Consider the following 21,329-nt stretch of genomic DNA (forward strand, 5'->3'; position numbering starts at 1 on the left):
TATATTTATATTTGGCAAAAGACATAGATTCCACTTGATTCTCTTAGTAGAACATAATCTAGATGATTTGATTGATGTTTTGATGTTCTTCTCTCTCACTCTAAATAAAGATTACTTCTATAATTGCCATTAAAAATTTCTAAGATTTATATATTTTTTACATAACTACACATCCTTTCTAATTAGAAAAAAAGTTCCCTTGTCGAAGGCTTTTTCTAAAAACCACAACTTAGAATTTTTAATCTTAGCTTATGGTCTTTAAGAATTTAATTTCTTTCTTGATCTAAATTGGGATCTGTCTCTATAGAAAGAATTTTTAAATTGTTTTAATGATGTTATTAATTAGTGTCTTAAAAATATTAGTTAAAAATAAAAAATTAAAATTTATTTAATATATTAAAAATTATAAAAAAATATATTAATAATATTTTATGATAAAAACTTTTCATTTTTAATGACTGGTTAGCATTTGCTTTGTTTTGACTTTGATTGGGAGTGTCGCTGAATAGATACCTTTATCCATTCTTCTCTTTTTCAAATGCCAAAAGATTTTGCATATTTTGCATATCAAGCTATTGCTTGATGGTTTGCTATAAAAGACCAAAATTGTGTACCATATTTGTTTACTTATTTAAGAGCAATAGATAAAGTTTATTTGTTTAATTTGCACAAATGCTATCTGCTGACTCTATCAAGCAACCACTTAAGGTTAAGTTTAGATATTTAATGGTGAGTGAAATGTAATGAAATAAAATAATATAAAACTATGATTTCATTAAATTAGAAATGAAGAAAAAGAAAAAATATTATATCATTTTATTTTATCTTATTTTATTGCCAGTTCAAACTTAGTCTTAGTAAGGGTCAACATGTTCATAACGTGAATCTTAGCCTTTACTTAGAGAGAAATGGTAGGTATATATGTAAGTTTTGAGAAAATATTTTATGTCCTTATTTATTTTATATAAATAGTTATAAAATATTCCATTCTGTATAAAATTATTTTTGTTTCTAAATATTTATATAACAAATAAAAAACATAACTTTTCACTTTTTACTATTTATGTACAATTATATAAAATTCTAAAATATAAACAAAAGACACTTGTATTTATTTACAAAAATAAAAAAAAATTCTCAAACTAAATAATTTCTAAATTTTATTTACAAAATACATTTTTGGTTCTAGAATTTTTTAAGTGACCGACATATACGTCATGTTAATTTGAAAATTGGTTCCTTTGTTCGTACTGTTTTGAGTAAAATGCATTAAGGTCCAACTACCAAGTGGTAATAATAGCAAGACAAGTTTAAGTGGATTGAAATTTTTTATGAGATTTGGACTTGAGACTGCAACTATGTCTAAAACTCTTTAAGCAATTAGATTTCTACACCTCTTACGTATATTTTCTTTACTTCTCACGTTTTTAAGTAATGCAGGACCCTTTTTATTTTTAACACTTAATTTTTTTAAGTTTAACTGGGCCAGTTTAATCTAACTGTGACTTGTCTTAAATTTTCAGTCTAAATTTATGCTTTATCATTTTGAACTCTTTATTATGCCTAGGTCTTTTTTTATTGAGCTCTTCTTTTCTTTTTCTTTTTCTATTAGGCTCTAGGTGTTGAGCCATTAGATCTTTCTCACTGAGTCTTTGGGTAGGTCTTCTTCATTGGATCTTCTTTCTTTCCTTTAATTCTTTTTTGAATCAATTTTGTGTTCCTTCTTTTTTATTAAGTGTCGGGTCTTGACGAATCACAAGTTCTTGAATCATCAATGCACCTTAAGGTTTTGTGAGCACTAATATCATGTTGACTTTTAGAAATAGGCTCAATACAAGTTCTACACTATAGAAAGAGTGATTGATCTTTCATATGAACTTTCAAAATGCCTTAGGCAATTAGATTTATGCATATCTTACTTATATCTTTTTTATTATTCTCACATTTATAGCCAATGTAGAATTTCTTTTATTTTCAACAATTATAATAATTTAATGAAAATTATCTTATCTGTTTGGTAAAAGGAAGAGAAAGAAACAAGTTAACAATTGCATTATTAAAATGACAGGTTCCTTTATCAAAAAGGAAAAGGAAAAATATTACAGTACTCATTGAGAGAAGAAGAGTTATTAGGTAAAGGAAAGTGCGCCACTAGGTCGAACTTTAACGACAATTTATGTAAGATATTGTTTCTTGTTAGGTTATATATCTTTTAGCCATGCAATGGAAGTGGAATAGCGTGGAAAATTTTTGGCACCAAGCAGCTGAAACCTTTTTCCCACTATACACAAATAAAAAGAGCTTAACCTTAGCTTAATTAGTGCTTGAATTGGTGTTCCAAAGCCTCAACGATGGAGCGATGACACACCACGAAAAGGGTTTATGTGGATTACTGAGTTGGAGCACAAACCCTGTGTTCTAGAGGCTTCAGCCAAGTCAAAGAAACCCAGTGCAAGTCTAATAGGCCCATATTTTATCAGCTAATTTTTCTTTTAATAGCCACTTTCACATGCTTCTAAATATTGTGATCAGAATAGGATCAAGTATTGATCCACTGACACAAAAAATAATGCCAACCCTTTGGTTCTTTCTTGGTTGACATATCTTTCACATTAATTTTTTTTGTTTTAATTATTATTTCTTTTTCACATTTGTTGTTGGAGTTTATCCTTTGCCGGGCATGTAGCCTATGCTGAGGTAATAATAGTAGCAGCTCCATTTTTTGGGTGCCACAAGTCGGACAAATATGGACTGATATTTAATCATATAGTATTCAAAATGGAATGAATCTTTACTTTTGTCCTAAAAGTTAAGTGTTTGATAAACTTAGTCTTTTATTTTATAAATTTTTCATTTCAATCGTTTATTTTTATAAAATGAATAATATTTTTCAACATTTTGTAATATCAGGAATTATATTGAAAGTTTAGTAATTAAAATTCACACTCTAAAGTAGTTGATCCGTCAGAAGATAAATGAATAAAAAGTAAAGATTTCAACTTGGTGATGGTTATGGAAAATGGAGACTTGCTTTTCTCAATATATATATAGTTCTTCTGTGCCATTTTCAGATCCCATGACGTGCCGCCAAAGGCTTGCAATGTCTCATAACCACCAACTCAAATGGGAAAAACAATCATTGTTTCTAAGCAAATTCAAAGTCGGTGAAAAGTTTATCTTGAACCCTCTTTTTTAACAATTGTGTTTAATTAAAAATTTGACATATTATTATTACTATCAATGTTGGTGTATTGATTGAAGGAGGATACTTGGATAATTTTTACTTTAGCATGAAGAAGTTTTTCCACATCTTGATCGATCATGTTGATTAAAAGAAGGTCTGATCTTTAGAAAAGATTATATACTTGGCATTAAATTCGTTGAATTCAAAGATTATTCTCTCTCTGATAAGATAAAAAAATTCTGTCTTAGTAAAGTGCCGGAGGTACTTTGAAAAAAGCTTCCAGCTAATTAGTATATTTAAAACCTTACTTAAGAAATTAATAAATGTAAGGCTTTATTAAAATTATACTGAGATATATTAGAAATTATGAAAGTGAATTTATTATTTTCGTTTTTAATAAAAAATATTTTTTTAACTAATATTATAAAATATTGGTTACTATATATTTTTTAATATCAACAGCTTTTATTATTTAAAATATAAGTTTTTTTTAAATGATAAGAATATATTAAGCATGCAATTGGCTATGTTTATCCAGTGTAACGATGTATAGCTAACATCGACATGAGTCAATATAAATCTATGGTATATCTTTAATCATAAAGATCGAAATAAGGAATAATATCATCTATATATAAATATTAAAATAAAACAATATTTAAGAATGTGTATTATAATATAAGTTTATGGTTTAATAAAGAGTTTATAATTTTTTTTATCAATAAAAAAATATAATTGTTTGATAAATAAAAAATAAAAAAGAGTATAACTTTTAAAATTTACCATATCAAAAGTTACTTCGAGTAGCTCAATAATGTTTAATTTATTAAAAATTAGTTTTCAATTTTTTATTTTAATTTTTTATATAATTTATATTCACATAAAATAATATTCAGCCAATTATATAACTCATTTTATCAAGCAATTAGTTATATATATATTTTGAACTAAAAAATTAATATAATAATATGGTATTAAAGATATTTCTAAAATATAAGTATATATTTATGAGATATAATTATTTTTTAATTTTTTTAATTATTAACTAAAATTTGATAAAAACTATAAAAATTATAAGTTACATTTTTAGTTTAATGAATCACATATAATTTTTGATAAATTTTAGTTAACAATAAAAAATATATTAAAAAATATTCAAGAGTATCTTTCTACCACTTTTTAATCAATTTTTTTAACGGATACAAAATTACCATGATAAAAAATTAATAAATTATAAAAAATTATAATATATATAAATTTTATAATTTTTAATAAAAAAATATTATGATAATAAAACACGCACACACTGAGTGAGTGTGACTATAAAAGAGAATTGAATACATGGAAGCTTCTCTCTGTCTGACAGGGAGGGGAAGCATAAACATAAACATAAACAAGTTGGAATCTCTTTGATGTGTTACTTAATAAGCTCACAGCTGCTTCATCAAACCAGCAATTAAGAGTTATGGCAGAAAACAACGACGAAACATGTTCTGAAACTTCACCACCCTCAAACAGGTGCACATACTTGTTTCATAGATTATGCGGTTCCTGGAACAAAAACACCGCACCAACATGCCCAAGTCGAAAAATGTTTCATAGGGACGTCGAAAAAGAAGAATTTCAGTATGCCAGTAGCCACTGTCTCTCATCCTACTACAGTGTCTTCGTTGTTCGACTAGCAATCATGGTCAGTTTTTCTTTTTCTTTTTTCCACCACCCAATATTTATTTTATCTTTTGTCATCATTTATCGAATAAAAGTGAAAGTTGATGCAATATTCTGGGCCGAATGAACATATCTGTAAGAAGAAGAAAAAATTAAAAAGGAAAACACATGAAAAAAGAAAAATCGAATGGCATTGCCGTTGCCGGTTGGGCTGCTGCTTCTTGAGTATCCATGCAATTAATTGAAATTTTGTGATTCTTTTTTCGAAGAAAATTTAAGTGGTATTATTGGTCAATTAAAATTATGTTTCATTCAATTCAAAGTAAGTATATAATGTTTTTGGAAATTACGAAAAAAAACATTTCAATGAAAAAAGAATATTTAAAATACATAAATAATTACGTCTAAATTTTATCTTCCTCCTTTTCATCCATCATCAATCTCCGGTCGATTCATCATCATTATGGCAACCCCCCTTTTTGATTTGTAATGTTTCTAATTAAGCTTGGGCTTGGGTTATTAATGTCATTTGAATTTAGGCTTTAGGCATAGGCCTCAGTTGAAATTCTGATCTGAATTTGAATGTAGGGAATTAATCAAAGTAAAGTAAGAGAAGAGAGTAAAATATTTTAAAATTAGTGGGTAAGACAGAAAAGTGCGGAAAGTGGTTTGATTTATTTTCAAGGTTAGTAATTTGCTGAGGTTCTACGTGTGTGTACTTCAAATTTGATAGCTTAGTGGATTTTTCATTTGAGAAAATATTTTTTATGTTATTTTTAGTTATACATTTTTTTTTCTTTTTATGTATCTATTTATGCTTTAAAATATGTCACGTTATTTTGTTTTTACTTCTTTTTCATAATTTTTTCTTTTAGTAAATAATGGTGTTCATTATTATTATTATTGATTTTGTTTAACTTCAAGACTAAGTTTAAACATTCAAAATTAGTATGTATATATATATATATATATATATATAATACTTTTATATATTTATATATATAATGAATATTTCTTTTTAATAAAAAAAGTACTTTTAAATCCTTAAACTTAACTCTAAAAATTGAGTTAGCAAAATTATATTGTTATTGTGATAAAAAGGATTTGATTTTTTTTTTCAGCATAATTTTCAGTTTTTGTAATTTTGTTTCTATTATTTTATTTAATATTTAAAAGGTAATATAAATACTTTATAGTTATTTAATTTATATAATTAGTTTAAGTTAAACCAACTGCCCTAAATCAAATATAGCAGTGGTGTGTGAGATTAAGTTTTCACCTTGTCCCGTATCTCCAATCCTTGGATTTATCCTGATTTTTCTTAGACTAATCACATCTTCTAAATATTTATTTATTTTTATAAATAAAATAGGCAAAATTTCTTTATTTCAAAAAATAAATTGTGTGCTAATCATCATAATTTCAGTTGTGACATTGAATTTTTCTCTCTAACTTTGTTATTAACCAAATTGCTCAATATTTAATTAGTAAAAGGGTGTTCTTGTTTTCTAATTTATATTTGAAATTTCATTAGTAAAGCCAAGTTAAGGCAAAATTACCATTGAAAAATTAAGAAAACCAGTTATCAATAAAAGACCGCTAGATTCGACCTTTCTTTTCTAATGATTAAAAAGTAAAACCTGATTATTTTGATTTAACTAGCTGCTATTTTGCTTTTATGTAGGTCATGCTAGCAATCTTGATAGGGCTGCTCACAATATTGACATGGCATTTCACAAAGATTTATACAACGAAATCACTTAAAAGTTTGGCATATGGTTTGCGTTATGAACTTTTGCAAAGACCTGTTTTGAGAATGTGGAACATTTTAAACTCTACTTCCGAAATTACAACAGCTCAGGTCAAATTGTCTCAGTATGTGATCAAACGTTACAGCAACCCTGCGACTCAAGCAGAGCAAGTTGAGGTTGATTATTAGTTTATTATTCATTATATGTTCTCACTGTTTTACCACTATCAATATTAATGCACAGTGCACACATGTTTGATGAGGGTTTCCTCGCTGTAAAAGTAAGTCTTAGACATACATTTTTTAATATTTTTAAAAATTGTATGCAAACTTTTTTATCTAATTAATTGTTCTATTTATTGAGAACTTTCAATTCAATAATTTAAATTTAAAAATTTGACACATATAAAGGTTATTAAACAATATAAGCAATTAAGCATATAACATAACTTACTACTAGATCAAGGGGATCCCACTCTCTGTTATTATGTTTAAGACTATATTAGCAATTACCATATTAATCAATTATGCTTATTTATTTGTATTGTTGTAACTCTAGCAGCTTTATGAAGCAATGAGGGCTGTAACATGGGCATTGTTTGTTAGTCGAAAAGCTCTCAACTCAATAACTATCAATTATAAGAATGGATTTGTCCAAGCATTCCATAGAGATCTGAAGGATAACAACACATTTTACATTTACTCTGATCTTGCAAATTACTCCATGGGTGCCAGCAACTCTAATGAGATCAATTCCTTTTCAACACACCAAGCTTGGGATGACAAAGCCATCCATGGTAACTATTCTGCAATTTGGTATCGTGAACCACTTGACCCTATTAGTGGTGAAAAGATTGGAAAAGCTATGCAAATTGCACCCGAAGACTTGATCAATATAGCTGGCCTTTCCCAGGTACCTGATGGTGTAGCTTCATGGCATGTTGCGGTGAGCAAGTTTACAGATTCACCATTACTTTCAGCAGCATTACCAGTTTGGGACTCTTCTAATAAGACTATTATGGCTGTTGTGGGTGTCACAACTGCACTCTATAGTGTAGGACAACTAATGAGAGAACTCGTTGAACTGCATAGTGGCCATATGTATTTGACTTCTCAAGAGGGTTATTTACTTGCAACTTCCACAAGTGCACCTCTATTAACAAATTCAACAAAGCCACCTAAGCTTAAGATGGCTGTTGATTGTGAAGATGATATAATACGACAAGGAGCTGAATGGTTACAAAGAACTTATGGGAACAATTTTCCTCCAAGTCATGAGGTTCATGTAGAGAATGTTAAGCTAGGCCATCAGGAATATTACATTGACTCTTTCTTCCTAAATTTGAAAAGACTTCCTTTGGTAAGTTTCAAGATAATCCACCTATTCCTTACATTTGATCTTTTGTAAAATATTACTTTTAAAATTTATAAAAAAGCTATTGATGATGAGATAGAGTATTGTAAGTCTTTACTCTTTTTCTTTTTTACCAACAATAAGTATAAACTCAAAGAAAATTACTAGCTCTTGTTTCACTTCTATTTTGAATAACTAACTATCCTATTATACTTTCAAGTGTCTTAATTGCGACTTGAACTTTGTACAGGTCGGTGTAATCGTTATACCAAGAAGGTATATCATGGGGCAAGTAGATGAAAGAGCCTTCAAAACATTGGTTATTTTGATATCTGCATCATTGTGTATTTTAGTTATTGGATGTGTTTGCATTTTGATTTTGACAAATGGAGTATCAAAGGAAATGAATCTAAGAGCAGAACTAATAAATCAATTGGAAGCAAGAAGAAAGGCAGAGGCATCAAGCAATTACAAAAGTCAATTCCTTGCAAACATGAGGTTGGTTTTTCAAATTTAGTTTTGGAAATACATAAAAGAAGATCTTGCTTTATCTGATGCATGATCTAAAATTTATAATCTGAAGAACAAGGAAGATTATATCCATCAATTCATATTGATGGAGTCAAGGAACTTCGGCAACTACAGTTACTATATTTTATGTATGTATTTCTAATATTGATTTTGTTTTGAAACTTGTTGACTAGTTACTGCTATAAAACAAATCTTATTGAAGATGTTATACACAAATCACACTGATGACCTACCTATCTTTCATTTGGTTTGAGTCTAAGATGTCCTTTCCTTTGAGCATTCACAAATGTGGTTCATGGTTTCTTTTTTGGGTGTATTACAGTCATGAATTGAGGACACCTATGGCAGCAGTAATTGGGTTGCTTGACATTCTTATATCTGATGATTGTCTCACAAATGAACAATATTCAACAGTTACTCAAATAAGAAAATGCTCAACTGCTCTGCTCCGTCTTCTTAACAATATCTTGGACCTGAGTAAGGTGGGATATCAATTAAGCATTTTGTGCAAGAATAGTTTTTTTTTAAATCCAATTTCCATTACCACTGCAATTATGCCAAAGAAAAAAAAAAGAAGTTTCTAACATTATATTGAATTTAGGTGGAATCTGGAAAATTGGTCTTAGAAGATGCAGAATTTGATTTGGCACGGGAACTTGAAGGGCTAGTAGATATGTTTTCTGTTCAGTGCATTAACCACAATGTAGAGACTGTTTTAGACCTGACTGGTATATTTTTACTTTTTATTGACAAATTTGATAATTAGAAGTTCTTTAAACAAGTTTTAATACATCTAGCCAATAATTATTTTCCTACAGATGACATGCCAAAGGTAGTTCGGGGTGATTCTGCGAGGGTAGTGCAAATATTTGCCAATTTGATCAACAATTCAATTAAGTTTACTCCATGTGAGTCTAAATTTTAATGTTCTAGTTTTGTTATGATCGTGGCAACAAAAAAATACATGAAAAATTTTACCAACGTAAAATATAAGAATCTCACAAAATTTTTTAATTGGTTTATTGGAAATGAAATCCATGTTCATCCCCAAAAAATTCGATGCAAAACTTAAAAATTAGTATGTTCCATTTTTTTTTTTGTAGGCATAAGGTTAGAAGGTGATAAAAAGGATTCTTTTTTCAGGCGTGTTTCTCTTATGAGGAGTACTACATAATGACTGGACTACAATTTAAGAGTTAGTTTTGGTTGTTTTGTAGTTAACTCCTACATTATGTAAGTTGTCAATAATTTGTGGCATATATGAACTATATATTCCTTTCTTATAATGATTTTTATTTAATTTTATTTAACAAAATATTATATAATGTTCTTTTGAATTTATTCATTTTTAAAATAAGTGTCATTTTATTAAAATAATCGTGGAAACGTCAAGATAACACTTTTCAATTAATCATTAGGGAATGTGATTATCTAATCTTCTATTGCTGAAGAAATTTATGATAATATGTTCATTAGTATGTTTTTCCTGAAAATTCTAAAGAATCATTAAATCTTTTTATTGCTGAGTCAACAAAGCTTTGAAGCTTTCATAGAAGACTACTCTTTTATTTAGTCAACGATAGAAGACTACTCTAATCTCTTTCAAATGTATTGTAGCGGGTCATGTTATTCTCCGAGGATGGTGTGAAAATCCAAATCCTTCTTTTGTTTCTCCAAATCGTCCTTTAGACCAGAAGAAATCACGAAATTTACAAAAGAGCAAAGAGAAGCCAAATGCAAATCATTCAAAGAAAACATCAATGAAAGATAACAAAGTGATACTTTGGTTTGAAGTTGATGACACAGGCTGTGGTATGAACCTAATAGCTTGTCTTGAAAAACTACATTGAACAATACCTTTTGTGTTAAAATAAAATCAATTTAAGGATTAATTACTATGTCTTCTATATATGCGATATAGGTATTGATCCAAGCAAATGGGATTCTGTGTTTGAAAGCTTTGAGCAAGCTGATCCGTCAACCACAAGATTGTAAGGAAATTAAATTTTCAACAAAGACAAGAATAAGTCTTCTAAACTTACTTTTTAGCTAACAAATGGTCATGATATTATTATTTTAGAATGTCATTAAGCTTCAAAATTAATGTAACTTGTATCCAATGGTTTAAAACCTTTTGAATTTTTTAAGCTAAAGATTTATGTCATTCTAAAAATTTTATTCATTTCAGGCATGGAGGAACTGGTCTTGGTCTTTGCATTGTTAGGAACTTGGTGAGTAAGACCCTTTAATATGTAAAGTTTCGCATAAATAAAGTACAATTATCATTCATAAATCGTAATGAATATGTCTGATGGAAGACAAAAGAAAAGTAGATGCTCAATACAAATAGGTAAAATACGTCATCTAGATAAGTGAAGCTTTTGTCAATTACTTGACTTGAAAAGAATAATGAGAAAAGCATCTTCGTTTGATTAAAAAAAAAGTATGATTTCTTGTAAAGGTTTATCAATTTTCTTTGTAAGTGTCTGTTTCTTTTCTAAAAGGAAAAAAAAATGAGACTTGGATCTAGTTTCCTCTGAACGCATTACTATTATGGCTTGGTAGGTGAACAAGATGGGTGGAGACATTAAGGTTGTCAAAAAGGAGGGCCCAGGAACACTAATGCGATTATGCTTGCTTCTTAGTGCACCAACGGATGTCACGGAACAACATTGTGCAATAAACTTGAAATGCAATGGCTTAGTGGTGAGTAGAATCACTCCTTTAGACAATAACATTTAAAATAAGAAACAGCATATGCTTGTGTCCATGTTTATTATTGTGATAAACTATGCATCATTAAGAACCCAAAAGGCAAAAGCTTTTGCTAGTTGATAGCATTGGAATCGTTATTATAGTCTTTTAGTTGACTTTGCAAGTACCAAAGAAAAAGCAAAATGGCATCAATATTCTTTTACCAACTGTATCCTTTCTTATTCTTAAATACCATGATATAATTTTTTAGAAAGATAGAAAGAGAGAGGAAAAGAATGAGAAATAAACACATCTTTTAAAATATAACTAGTGATTCTATAACAAATTATGATATATCATCACTATGATGAAATAATGTATTTCTTTCTCTAATAAGACCATATTTTGTTATTTAGTAATACAAATGGATTTATGTTAAATTAGAAAAGGATTCAAATTTAATCAATAATATAAAGAATATATTGTTCTCATTTAATGTTGACTTCTAATATTGACTTATGCATTGATTATTTAAAATTACATCTGAGTCATCTTGAAAAATATGCATCTTGATAAAAGCAAATGCATACATGCCATATGTCCTAATTAAGTTTGATGTGTTAATGCAGGTACTACTTGCACTACATGGCAAAATGAGTCGATTGATTACATCTAAGTGGTTACAGAAAAATGGACTGTGCACAATGGAAGCATCTGAATGGAACGGACTAACTCAAATTTTGGGGGAACTCTTTCATGCAAGAAGTTCAATCCACAATAATGACTTTGATACACACTATCCAACAAATGAAGAATTGAAGTCTAAACTCCTCAATATACGAGATATGAGGAACCCAACTTTTGTCATTATTGTTGACATTGGGCTACTTGACTTAAGCACAGATATATGGAAGGAACAACTTAACTTCCTTCATAGGCACTTTGGTAGGGCAAAGTTCGTATGGCTACTAAATCATGACACCTCCAATACCATAAAGATGGAGCTCCGCAATAAAGGCCATATGCTGATGGTCAACAAACCCCTTTACAAAGCAAAAATGATTCATATTTTGGAAACTGTCATAAAGGAGAGAAATCTTGAGCTACAAAAGAAAGACATGACTACTCTAAGGACCACAATGAAAGAGGGTGATTTGCATGAGTTTCTTGATATTGATTCTACTCATTTTGATGCTGCAAGTTCTGATGATTCTGACATATCTGAAATAGGTGGTTCTAATCCTGTTAGTGCTAATGGAGATAAATCAAGTAAAGTGGTAGCCAAATCCCATCCATCATCACCATGCCAGATGAATAATTTTCCAGTTAGATTAACTGATAAAAGTAACTTTTTGGAAGAAAATGATTTGAAGGAAGAAAAATCTTGTCAAAGTAGTCCCAATTGTAACCATGCCATCAAAGACACCCAACCTAAATTATTGACCAAAGAATCACCATTTCCAATAAAAGATCAAGATGAAGATTCTAAAAATGGAGAAACACACAAGGTCACTAACCCAAGTAAAGCAGTAGATGGAAAGAAATCTCTTGAGGGCCTAAGGATTTTGCTTGCAGAAGATACGCCAGTACTTCAAAAGGTTGCAACCATAATGCTTGAAAAAATGGGAGCTGTTGTTGTTGCTGTAGGTGATGGACAACAGGCAGTAGATGCTCTCAATTGCATGCTCAATGCTGAAGATTGTAGCAGAGAATCTTTCCAGAAGGAAAGAAACACAAGATCTCAAACAAAGATTTTGACTTACCATCCATATGACTTAATCCTAATGGATTGTCAGGTATGAACTAAAAAACTGCACATATATATGTTAGACAACCATTTCTTTCTTTTTACATTAAGTGAATTTGAGTTTTAAGATTTTGATTCTTTGTGTCTTTGTGAAAAAAGATGCCGAAGATGGATGGTTATGAGGCAACAAAAGCAATTAGGAAATCAGAAGCGGGAACAAACTATCACATTCCTATTGTTGCTCTTACAGCACATGCAATGTCATGTGATGAAGCCAAATGCTTGGAGGTGGGCATGGATGCTTACTTAACAAAGCCGATTGACTTCAAGATGATGGTGTCCACCATTCTTTCACTTACCAAGAGAGCATCTTGACCTTTATCACAAAGCCCAAGCTAACAAAGGGTTGTCTTTGGCAAATTTGAAATTTATGTGTAGAAATTTATCGCATATAATCACTAGAAGTCATAGTTTGACACACAGTTATTCTAAAACGAAGTCCATTTTTCCTAACTTAACTCTCCATAAATGGCTAAAGTGTAATGGTTGTGTGCATAGAGTTTCACTATGTAGAAGGAAAATCTTTATTTTACCAAATTATTAGGCCATATTTACAAATTGTGTAATTGAAATAAATAAATATAATAACTCAAAATGTGTAAGAATCCCTCTCATAATGTAAGTCTTACTCATGTAAGCTTTTACCTTGATTTTTATATCATGAAAAAGTATTAAATAAATATATTTGACAAATTTAAAGATAGTTATAATAATAAAAAATGATTTTTGTTAAAAAAAATTCAATCTCAATTTAGCTTTACCAGTAACTTAAAAGATAATAATTAAATATTTCAAGTATTTTTTTTTTATTAAAAAGTCTAATACTTAACGTCGCAGATGCATTTTTATAATGACAAATTATTTATTAATTCTTTAGTTATTATCTATAGAAAATGTTTAGGAAAACTAATATAATAATAAATCTATCTTTTCTTGACAATATTTTTTGTGTGTTTATTTGCATTAGAATTGAATTTTTATTTTTTTTTGCAAAGCATGTAATTTCTACTTTAATTTTTTGGCCTAAGATTTTAGTGTCTAAACATTACTTTGAATACCTGATTAATCTAATATAAGTTTAATTAAATTATGATAGATAATAGAACTATTTTTATTAAAAAAATCATATATTTAAAAGGTTTATCCTTTAACCTCAACGTTAAATAAGAATTTTTAAAAGTCATATACAATCTGACTCGAATAGAATTGTCTCTAGTAAAAAATGGTTATGATTTAAATGAAAAAAAATATTTAAAAATAAACATTTAACTGATAATTATATTGTGCAGTAAAAATTAAAAATTAACTCTTTTTCGTCAACAATGCATATTTTTTTGTAAGGCGGGGCATAAACATTAAAAACAGAACCGGCAAGACTTGTTATTGAGCTCAGCCCAGTACGAGTGCACTTGACACTGGCCTTGGGGCCTTTTACCTTTTGGCTGTTTTCATGACTACGTTTCTATTTATGTTATGCAGAACGGTGAGAAAGATTGTAAATTTGGATGATGACAACACAAAGTAGTGGTGTGCGACCCTTCAGCCAAGAGACTCTAAATTGACTATCCGAGCATTGCTTGAAATCAGTTGTTCATTAGTGTTGGTGAAAAAGCCACACCTAGTTTTTTTGCTCCTACCTGCACGGTTTTTTCTTGCTAAATGACGTAGTCACTGTCCTTTTCTGGCATTGTTCGTCCATATAAAATTTGTATGACCAGTGTGGAAAAATGAATGATACCCTTCATGTCTTAGTTCATTTATGTGCTTGCAAGCTATCCAGTACATTATTTGGTAAATTATGCAAGTAAAGATATATAAGGTATCGATTTTTATTTATAATATTTTCACACTATTTCCCTTACGTTCAATTTTCATTCACTCACTCCTTTCTATCTCCCTTGACTTTTATATAGTATAACACCTACACACATCTCATTTCTCTTAAAGTTTCTTGATGGAGTGTCAAAATATCCGCCAATTTTAAGCATGAACCTATGTTGTACTCAGTTATATGACTGTCTGGAATGTCATATAAAAAGATGAATTTAAAAAATTGGCCCATGTAGGTCTCGAAACTGCGATCTTCGCGTTATCAGCACGACGCTCTAACCAACTGAGCTAATAGGCCATTTGATTTTTAGAAAATTAGAAAATATTATAATTTTATGTATTGCTTTGTGGGAGAGGTTTCTATATTTTCTTTGAACACTAGAGATTGCTACTACTGACTTGCTGTTTCAGTATTCAAAATTTGTTATGCATTAGGAAAATTTGAGGTTACATGTGAGGAAAGTATGATATCAAATTATAAGTTTTGTGGATGTTTCTGATCAGCACCAATGAGAAGAACTTGTTTTGTAAGAGATACTGCCTTGATTGTCAGCTATGCTCTTATAGACGCTTATCTCGTTTATGATTTATATTATTCATGCTTTCAACTTTTCATGGTCAACTTTTCATGTTCTTTCGTATGCAATGATCAACGGATGGTAGATTGAGAAGTGGGTTTTTTCTGCTTCCCCACTCCTTTCTCACTTTTCCCTCTTGAATCTGGGAATATTATTATTATTCTCCAATTCAACTGGTCTTCAATCTTCATATTCGATTTTCAATTGGTAAGGTGTCAGATACAAATCCGCCTGAATATTAATTAGATATGAAAAGGAAAATGATTCACGATATATTCTTTAACTTCACGATTCCTATACTTGAGATAATCGCATTAAAAGAAAAGGAAAACCAAAATTTTATAACACAAACAAAAAATTAAATATTCAGTTCAACATAATTGCGTAACCCGGGATCCACGACAAGAGCCATGCCTGTGGGAAGCTTCATTTTAAGTCTTTTGATTCCGCATTCAGTAGTTCCCTATTTAGTGTTATGTAAACCCAAAAGAAAGAGAATTATGTAGATTTCAATTGTTGTACACTTCAAAAAAACAAGTAGTTATCGTAATATGTAATTAAACTTGCACAGAAATAGGAGTTATCAAACTTTAAAATGAATAATCATAAGATTAAATGTATCCTTCAACTACAATATACCGAATGGCAAGAAAGAAGACCATGTGTATAGAATATTGTAATATTTTTACAATGATTAAATTACAAAAGAACAAAGGAGCATAGCCAAATATATATAGTATCGGACATGCATGGGCAAAGTAAGCCATTGTTACCTATAAGATCTATACCACAAAAGTCTATGCATTTGAAAAATCGCAAATAAATCAGATGTGTAATTAAATGGGAGACAAAATCTTACTCAAGCAATATGAAATACTACTAATATACATATTAAGGTTTTCTACAGAAGACTTTTAAACTTCACACTAGTTAAAAATAAATTCTACAAGGGAGTCCCATGATGATTGGACATCAACTTACTATCAAGTATTGCAGTTTAGCAAGAAGAAATTACATCATCCTAAGATAGAGATCAAGGAATGGTAGAAAACAAGAGACACAACAACCAACATGTTTTTGTTACCTTGTTTGACATCTGGGAGATTCTAATGAATCCTAATAGAAAAAGTAGTATATAATAGTATGTATAAAGTTGCATATGGAAAACCGAAGTACATGAATTATGAAGCTAAACAAAACATTCACATGAACATATATCTTTCTACCTGGAATAAAGTCAATAGTTGGACCCCAGCTCTGTTGTAACAAAACCAGCCAACTGCATATATGTTAATCTATCATTCCAAATATATACTTAAACACCACCTAATTCCTAGTGATACTCAGGATTTCACTCCTTTGATTGCTTTGCTGCAGCCAGAGGAGAAAGAATTTGATTTACTGTGATTTTATCATCCAAATTTGGTTTATGATTGTGCAATTCCTGTTTAATTTTGCTTCCTAAAACAGATTCTCAGGGTTAGTATTCACTTCTCTTCACAATAGTAAGAAATCTGATCTCCTGGATCCAATTTAAATTTTGTGATATTGTTAGCTTTCCTGTCCTTGTTCATTTCCAGTGCATTTATTTGGTACTATATGAAAGTGAACATACCACGGTCTCAGTTTTAACGCCTGATATTGCAATCAATCATATGACTGTGTGGAATGCCATCTCAACTTTAAAGGAAAATATGCAAAATAAAAAAATAAATAAGAAAAATTGGCCCATGCAAGTCTCGAACCTACGTCCTTCGTGTTATTAGCACAACGCTCTAACCAACTGAACTAATAGGCCATGTAATAAATTTTAAAAAAAAACATATTTTAAATACAAATTAATGAGATTTAATTCTTAAATTTTTTAAAATAATTTTAAGCATATTTCAAATTATTTTTAGTTTGAATATTATTGATTTCATCATTATTTAATAACAAATTGAATCATTAAAACATTGCTTTAATGTTAGGTTTAAGTAAGGATAAGAAAATGAGTGTCTTATTATAAAAGTTATAACCATTATATTATACGTTGCAAGTGATAAAGATTTTTGAAAGTTTTCGAGCCACACTGTCATTGTCAACTATTGAAAGGATCAATGATCATAAGCTATTAATTAGTTTGTGTTAGCTTTATTTAATTAACATCCCTTTTTAAAATTAACTTATATATGCCTTGCAGGTTGAAGTAAATATATGAAATATTTTTAGAACTTGTTTGAGAGTTTAGAAAGAAAGAAAGGGAAAGAGTTTGAAGGAGAATTAAGTTAAAATCCTTTCTTATTTGAATGTTTAATATTAAGAAAAGTTAGTAATAGAGGGTTGAATTATATAAATGATATTATATTTTATATCTTTTATTTTTTATTTTTACAAAAAATAAAAAATAAATATTTTTTTAAAAAAATTAATTTTTAAAATTACTATTTTTATTTTTATAAATATTTTTAAAAAATTATCACTTGAAAAATTAATATTTTTTTTAAAAAAAATTTAGAATCTTATTTATGAAAGAATATTAGAGTAGGAGAGAGAAAACTTCAAAATTAAAAAACTCAAAAAATAAGGATTAAGAAGATTTTAGAGAGTTTAAAAAAACTTTCAAAAAAATTTTCTTTCTAGTTAAGCAACTCCCAAATAATGATTAATTCTTAACCCATCTCTTCTCATCTCCCCCTCTTCCTAAACATAACTCTCAAATATAGTCTCAAATTTTGTTTTATTCTAATACACATTAAAAAACATCATTAAGCTTTACATATTAATGAGTAAATTTTATTTTTTAGCTAAGGTTTTTAAAATAAAACTCTTTGTAATAAATAAAAGAAAAGTTATTAGAAGAGCTAAATTCACCACGTGATTTATTTTTATGAAAGTTGTCTTTTATAAATAACATTTGTAAATTAAGAAAATAAAATAAAATTTATCCAACTTGCTTGATTTTTAAAATTAAGTTTAAAAATGATTTTAGTCACTACTATTTTTATAATATTTTGATTTTACTTTTTTAGTTTCAATTTTAATTTTTTAATTTAAATGATTTTTTATTCTTAGTAATGGTATAATTAATTAAAAAATTATCATGCGTTAATTTTTTATTACACCACATTATTACTTTAGACTAATAATGTTAAATAAAAATGTAAAATACTAAAATTAAAATTTTACAAAATACTAAAACTAAAAATACACGCAAACCTTAAACTTAACCTGCCACGAATGGAGTTTGGTTGTTTTTTTATTCGAATTTAGTTTGGCTATTCGATTTTACTTTTTGAGTAAAAAATTATGGTAGGGCAAGCCACTGTCTATTACATTAATTTTCAAAAGCAACATCAAACTTATTTAGACAAATACGTAATAAGACTCAAAAGTAACATTAAATGTACATTATATTCAAGTATACAATTTGAAAACTTCTGAAGTCAACAAATTATATATATAATCATTTTTATTTGGGAGAGAGGAAGCCAAACGCCAATTTTGTGGAGTAGAACATTATTAGTAGTCTCTTCAATTGGTTTTTCTATTGAGTTCACGTAAGTAACCCAAGATCACAGCACTTAAGGTTATAATGATTCCTATAACCCCCTTTACTAATATGGAACTATTCTTCAAATTGAAGCCCAGCTCTGAGAGTTTCTTGTGTGAGGTTGCATAATCGGCTATAAAAGCATCCTCACTCTATTACAATTGAAAATTATTTAATATGTGAGTCTAAAATCGTATTAACTATTGTAGAGAACACAAAATTAGTGATAATAAAATGTTGTTTCCAAGTCTCTGGTTGTTACCTTTGCATACAGTTCAACGTATTTGCGAAACCCAGGATCCTCCATGAGAGCCTTGTCCGTGGGAAGCTTCAATAAATCTTTAGATTCCCCTTTCAGAAGTTCCCTTTTTAATGTTATTTGAAATTTCAATTTTTACACATTAAAAAAAAATTAAGTAAACGATCGCCATAATGTAATTAAACATCTTACACAAAATAGGAGTTATCAAATTTCAAAGGGTCTCTTGTCCATTGACCTTCAAAGTCAGAGCGATCTTTATGTGCCTTACCCTTATCAATTCAAGTGAATAATAATGAGATTAAATGTATCCTTAAACTATTTATAAAGGGACTTTAGGTTATAATTAATGTCGTTATTACCAAAGTGTGTCCTCCAGATAGAGCCACAATGTCTCTGTCAGTTAGACCCATGCGATAAAAGATATCCTTTAAATGCGACGCACCTGAAATTTTTCCATATATATATGAATGCATTTTCCTATTAATTGTGAGTCAATATTCACTATTACAGTGGGTATGGTCAGAGAGAAATACACAATAATGGCTAGTAAGAAGACCATGGGTTACAAAAGAACAGAGGAGAATAACACACAAGTTTATAGTAAATTATATTTTCACGTTTAAAAAATGAGTATGAAATAAAAAAAAACTTAAAAAAAGTAAATATAAGATAATTTAAGTGTAAAAATATAATTATTAAAAATTAAAAAAAAAGTGAACAATATAATTTTTGTCGAGGAATGGTAGAAAACAGAGACAGAGCAAGCAACATGAATTTTTTACCTTGTTTGGCATCTGGAAGGCGTCCTTCTGGTGGAGATTCCAGTGAATCCTAAAAGGGAAAATTGTATGAAATGCATAAAGTTTAGATATCGAAATTCGAAACACATGAATTATGGGGCAAAGACCATATACCTTTCTCCCAGGAATAAAGTCAATAGTTGGACCCCCAGTCACCTCTACTGCAACAATACCAGCTAGCTGAAATACAAATCCAATTGCATTCAAGTTAATCTATCACTCCACATATACTTGACCTCCCTCTAATTTCCTTACCACATAAGCTATTTAGAGTTGATAAAATACTCAATTTTTCTGAATTCCTACAATAAAATATAGAATTTAAACTTTAAATTAAATTAATCGTTCTGATTTAAAAGATGTAACTGTAAAAACTTGAACAATGCCTTAAAAAATCAAACTTTTATTAAATAACCTGTTAGCTACGTGCCAAAATTGAAAATAACCTGGTAAAGGTCTGCATATGAAACTTTTGGATATTTGACCTTCACTTCCTCTATGCTCCACCAAAGAAACCAAAATGAAAATCAGTGAGGATTAAATATTTATTAAGCAGATAGAAGAAAAGAGTATTTGAATGAAAAGAAAGAAGAAGAAGAAGAAAGCCCACCACAGAACTCAACTGCAGTTTTCAATCCCTTGTTGGCGGCATGATTTAACTCTTCTTCACTCCTGATAGAACCATTGGGGCCTCCAGTTTTGGTTTTAACATCATAGGTACCTGCATCATGCCACCTACAAAATAATATATTATATAAAATTGGTTTGTGATAATACGTAAGATTCAAAATGAAAGCTGTTGTAACTTACGCTAATCGAAGCATGAGTGGGGCACAATTTCTGCTGGAAATAAGAGCACGAAGATCACGACGAGCCTTTTCTATTTCCTTGAGATATTCAGCATCAACTCTAGCCTTTGTCATTCTCAAAGTTAACTTACTGATCAATGCAACACTTTGCTTTGTTGAAGAGGCTCAAATGAAAGGAGAAAGTGGTGAGAAGCTTTTGCGTGTGAAGGGTTTATATACGATGCTGCAAGAGAGAACCCAATGAACAAGATGCTGATGCTGGCATTCCAAGTAAGGGATTTCATTCCTTTGATTGCTTTGCTGCACCTTGAGGAAAAAGAATTTGTTGCCGTTTGTTTCCTTCACAAGGAGAAGATTCAGTTCAATACAAATCATTTCATGAATATGAAATAAGTCAAATGTTGCTTTCTTACATAATAATAAAACCATTAATTCTTCCTATCTTAACATAGGAATAAACTACCATCATACAAAAAAGAGACCCTTATTATTATCAAAAGGGTGTACAGGTAAGTTAACTCATCAAGTTT

At 29.3% G+C, this 21,329-nt stretch overlaps 2 protein-coding genes and 2 non-coding genes across 4 annotated transcripts; 1 reads left to right on the forward strand and 3 right to left on the reverse strand.

Annotated features, from left to right (window-relative positions):
- Positions 1-4,649: 4,649 nt before the first annotated feature.
- LOC113870300 (histidine kinase 1-like) lies at positions 4,650-13,303 on the forward strand. Its single transcript, XM_027506891.1, has 14 exons — positions 4,650-4,874; positions 6,537-6,779; positions 7,165-7,962; positions 8,207-8,454; positions 8,810-8,969; positions 9,089-9,215; positions 9,306-9,395; positions 10,105-10,299; positions 10,409-10,478; positions 10,676-10,718; positions 11,053-11,193; positions 11,811-12,525; positions 12,658-12,977; positions 13,088-13,303. The coding sequence occupies exons 1-14, from the start codon at positions 4,650-4,652 to the stop codon at positions 13,301-13,303; spliced, it is 3,591 nt and encodes a 1,196-aa protein (XP_027362692.1).
- Positions 13,304-15,042: 1,739 nt separating this feature from the next.
- Positions 15,043-15,116, reverse strand: TRNAI-GAU. The gene has a single exon. It is a non-coding gene; the product is annotated as a tRNA-Ile (tRNA).
- A 2,004-nt stretch (positions 15,117-17,120) lies between these two features.
- Positions 17,121-17,194, reverse strand: TRNAI-AAU. Its single transcript has one exon. It is a non-coding gene; the product is annotated as a tRNA-Ile (tRNA).
- A 1,692-nt stretch (positions 17,195-18,886) lies between these two features.
- Positions 18,887-20,969, reverse strand: LOC113868726 (L-ascorbate peroxidase 3-like). The gene is made up of 9 exons (XM_027504567.1): positions 20,801-20,969; positions 20,601-20,725; positions 20,437-20,486; positions 20,105-20,170; positions 19,973-20,021; positions 19,550-19,632; positions 19,380-19,459; positions 19,191-19,293; positions 18,887-19,080 (listed from the first exon to the last, which is right to left on the reverse strand). The coding sequence occupies exons 1-9, from the start codon at positions 20,911-20,913 to the stop codon at positions 18,910-18,912; spliced, it is 840 nt and encodes a 279-aa protein (XP_027360368.1). The 5' UTR covers positions 20,914-20,969; the 3' UTR covers positions 18,887-18,909.
- Positions 20,970-21,329: the final 360 nt, after the last annotated feature.

This window comes from Abrus precatorius, unplaced genomic scaffold (genome assembly GCF_003935025.1).
Source record: "Abrus precatorius isolate BTA unplaced genomic scaffold, Abrus_2018 Scaffold6, whole genome shotgun sequence".
Lineage (NCBI taxonomy): Eukaryota > Viridiplantae > Streptophyta > Magnoliopsida > Fabales > Fabaceae > Abrus > Abrus precatorius.

Excerpts from the sequence above, each read along its gene's own strand:
- LOC113870300 (XM_027506891.1), top strand. The coding sequence starts at position 4,650 with ATGGCAGAAAACAACGACGAAACATGTTCTGAAACTTCACCACCCTCA. Across the intron at positions 7,963-8,206 it reads ATTTGAAAAGACTTCCTTTG|GTCGGTGTAATCGTTATACC; the intron begins GTAAGTTTCAAG and ends AACTTTGTACAG. Across the intron at positions 8,970-9,088 it reads ATATCTTGGACCTGAGTAAG|GTGGAATCTGGAAAATTGGT; the intron begins GTGGGATATCAA and ends TATTGAATTTAG.
- LOC113868726 (XM_027504567.1), bottom strand. The coding sequence starts at position 20,913 with ATGACAAAGGCTAGAGTTGATGCTGAATATCTCAAGGAAATAGAAAAG. Across the intron at positions 20,487-20,600 it reads AACTGCAGTTGAGTTCTGTG|AGGAAGTGAAGGTCAAATAT; the intron begins GTGGGCTTTCTT and ends GGTGGAGCATAG. Across the intron at positions 19,460-19,549 it reads TATCTGGAGGACACACTTTG|GGTAAGGCACATAAAGATCG; the intron begins GTAATAACGACA and ends TGAATTGATAAG.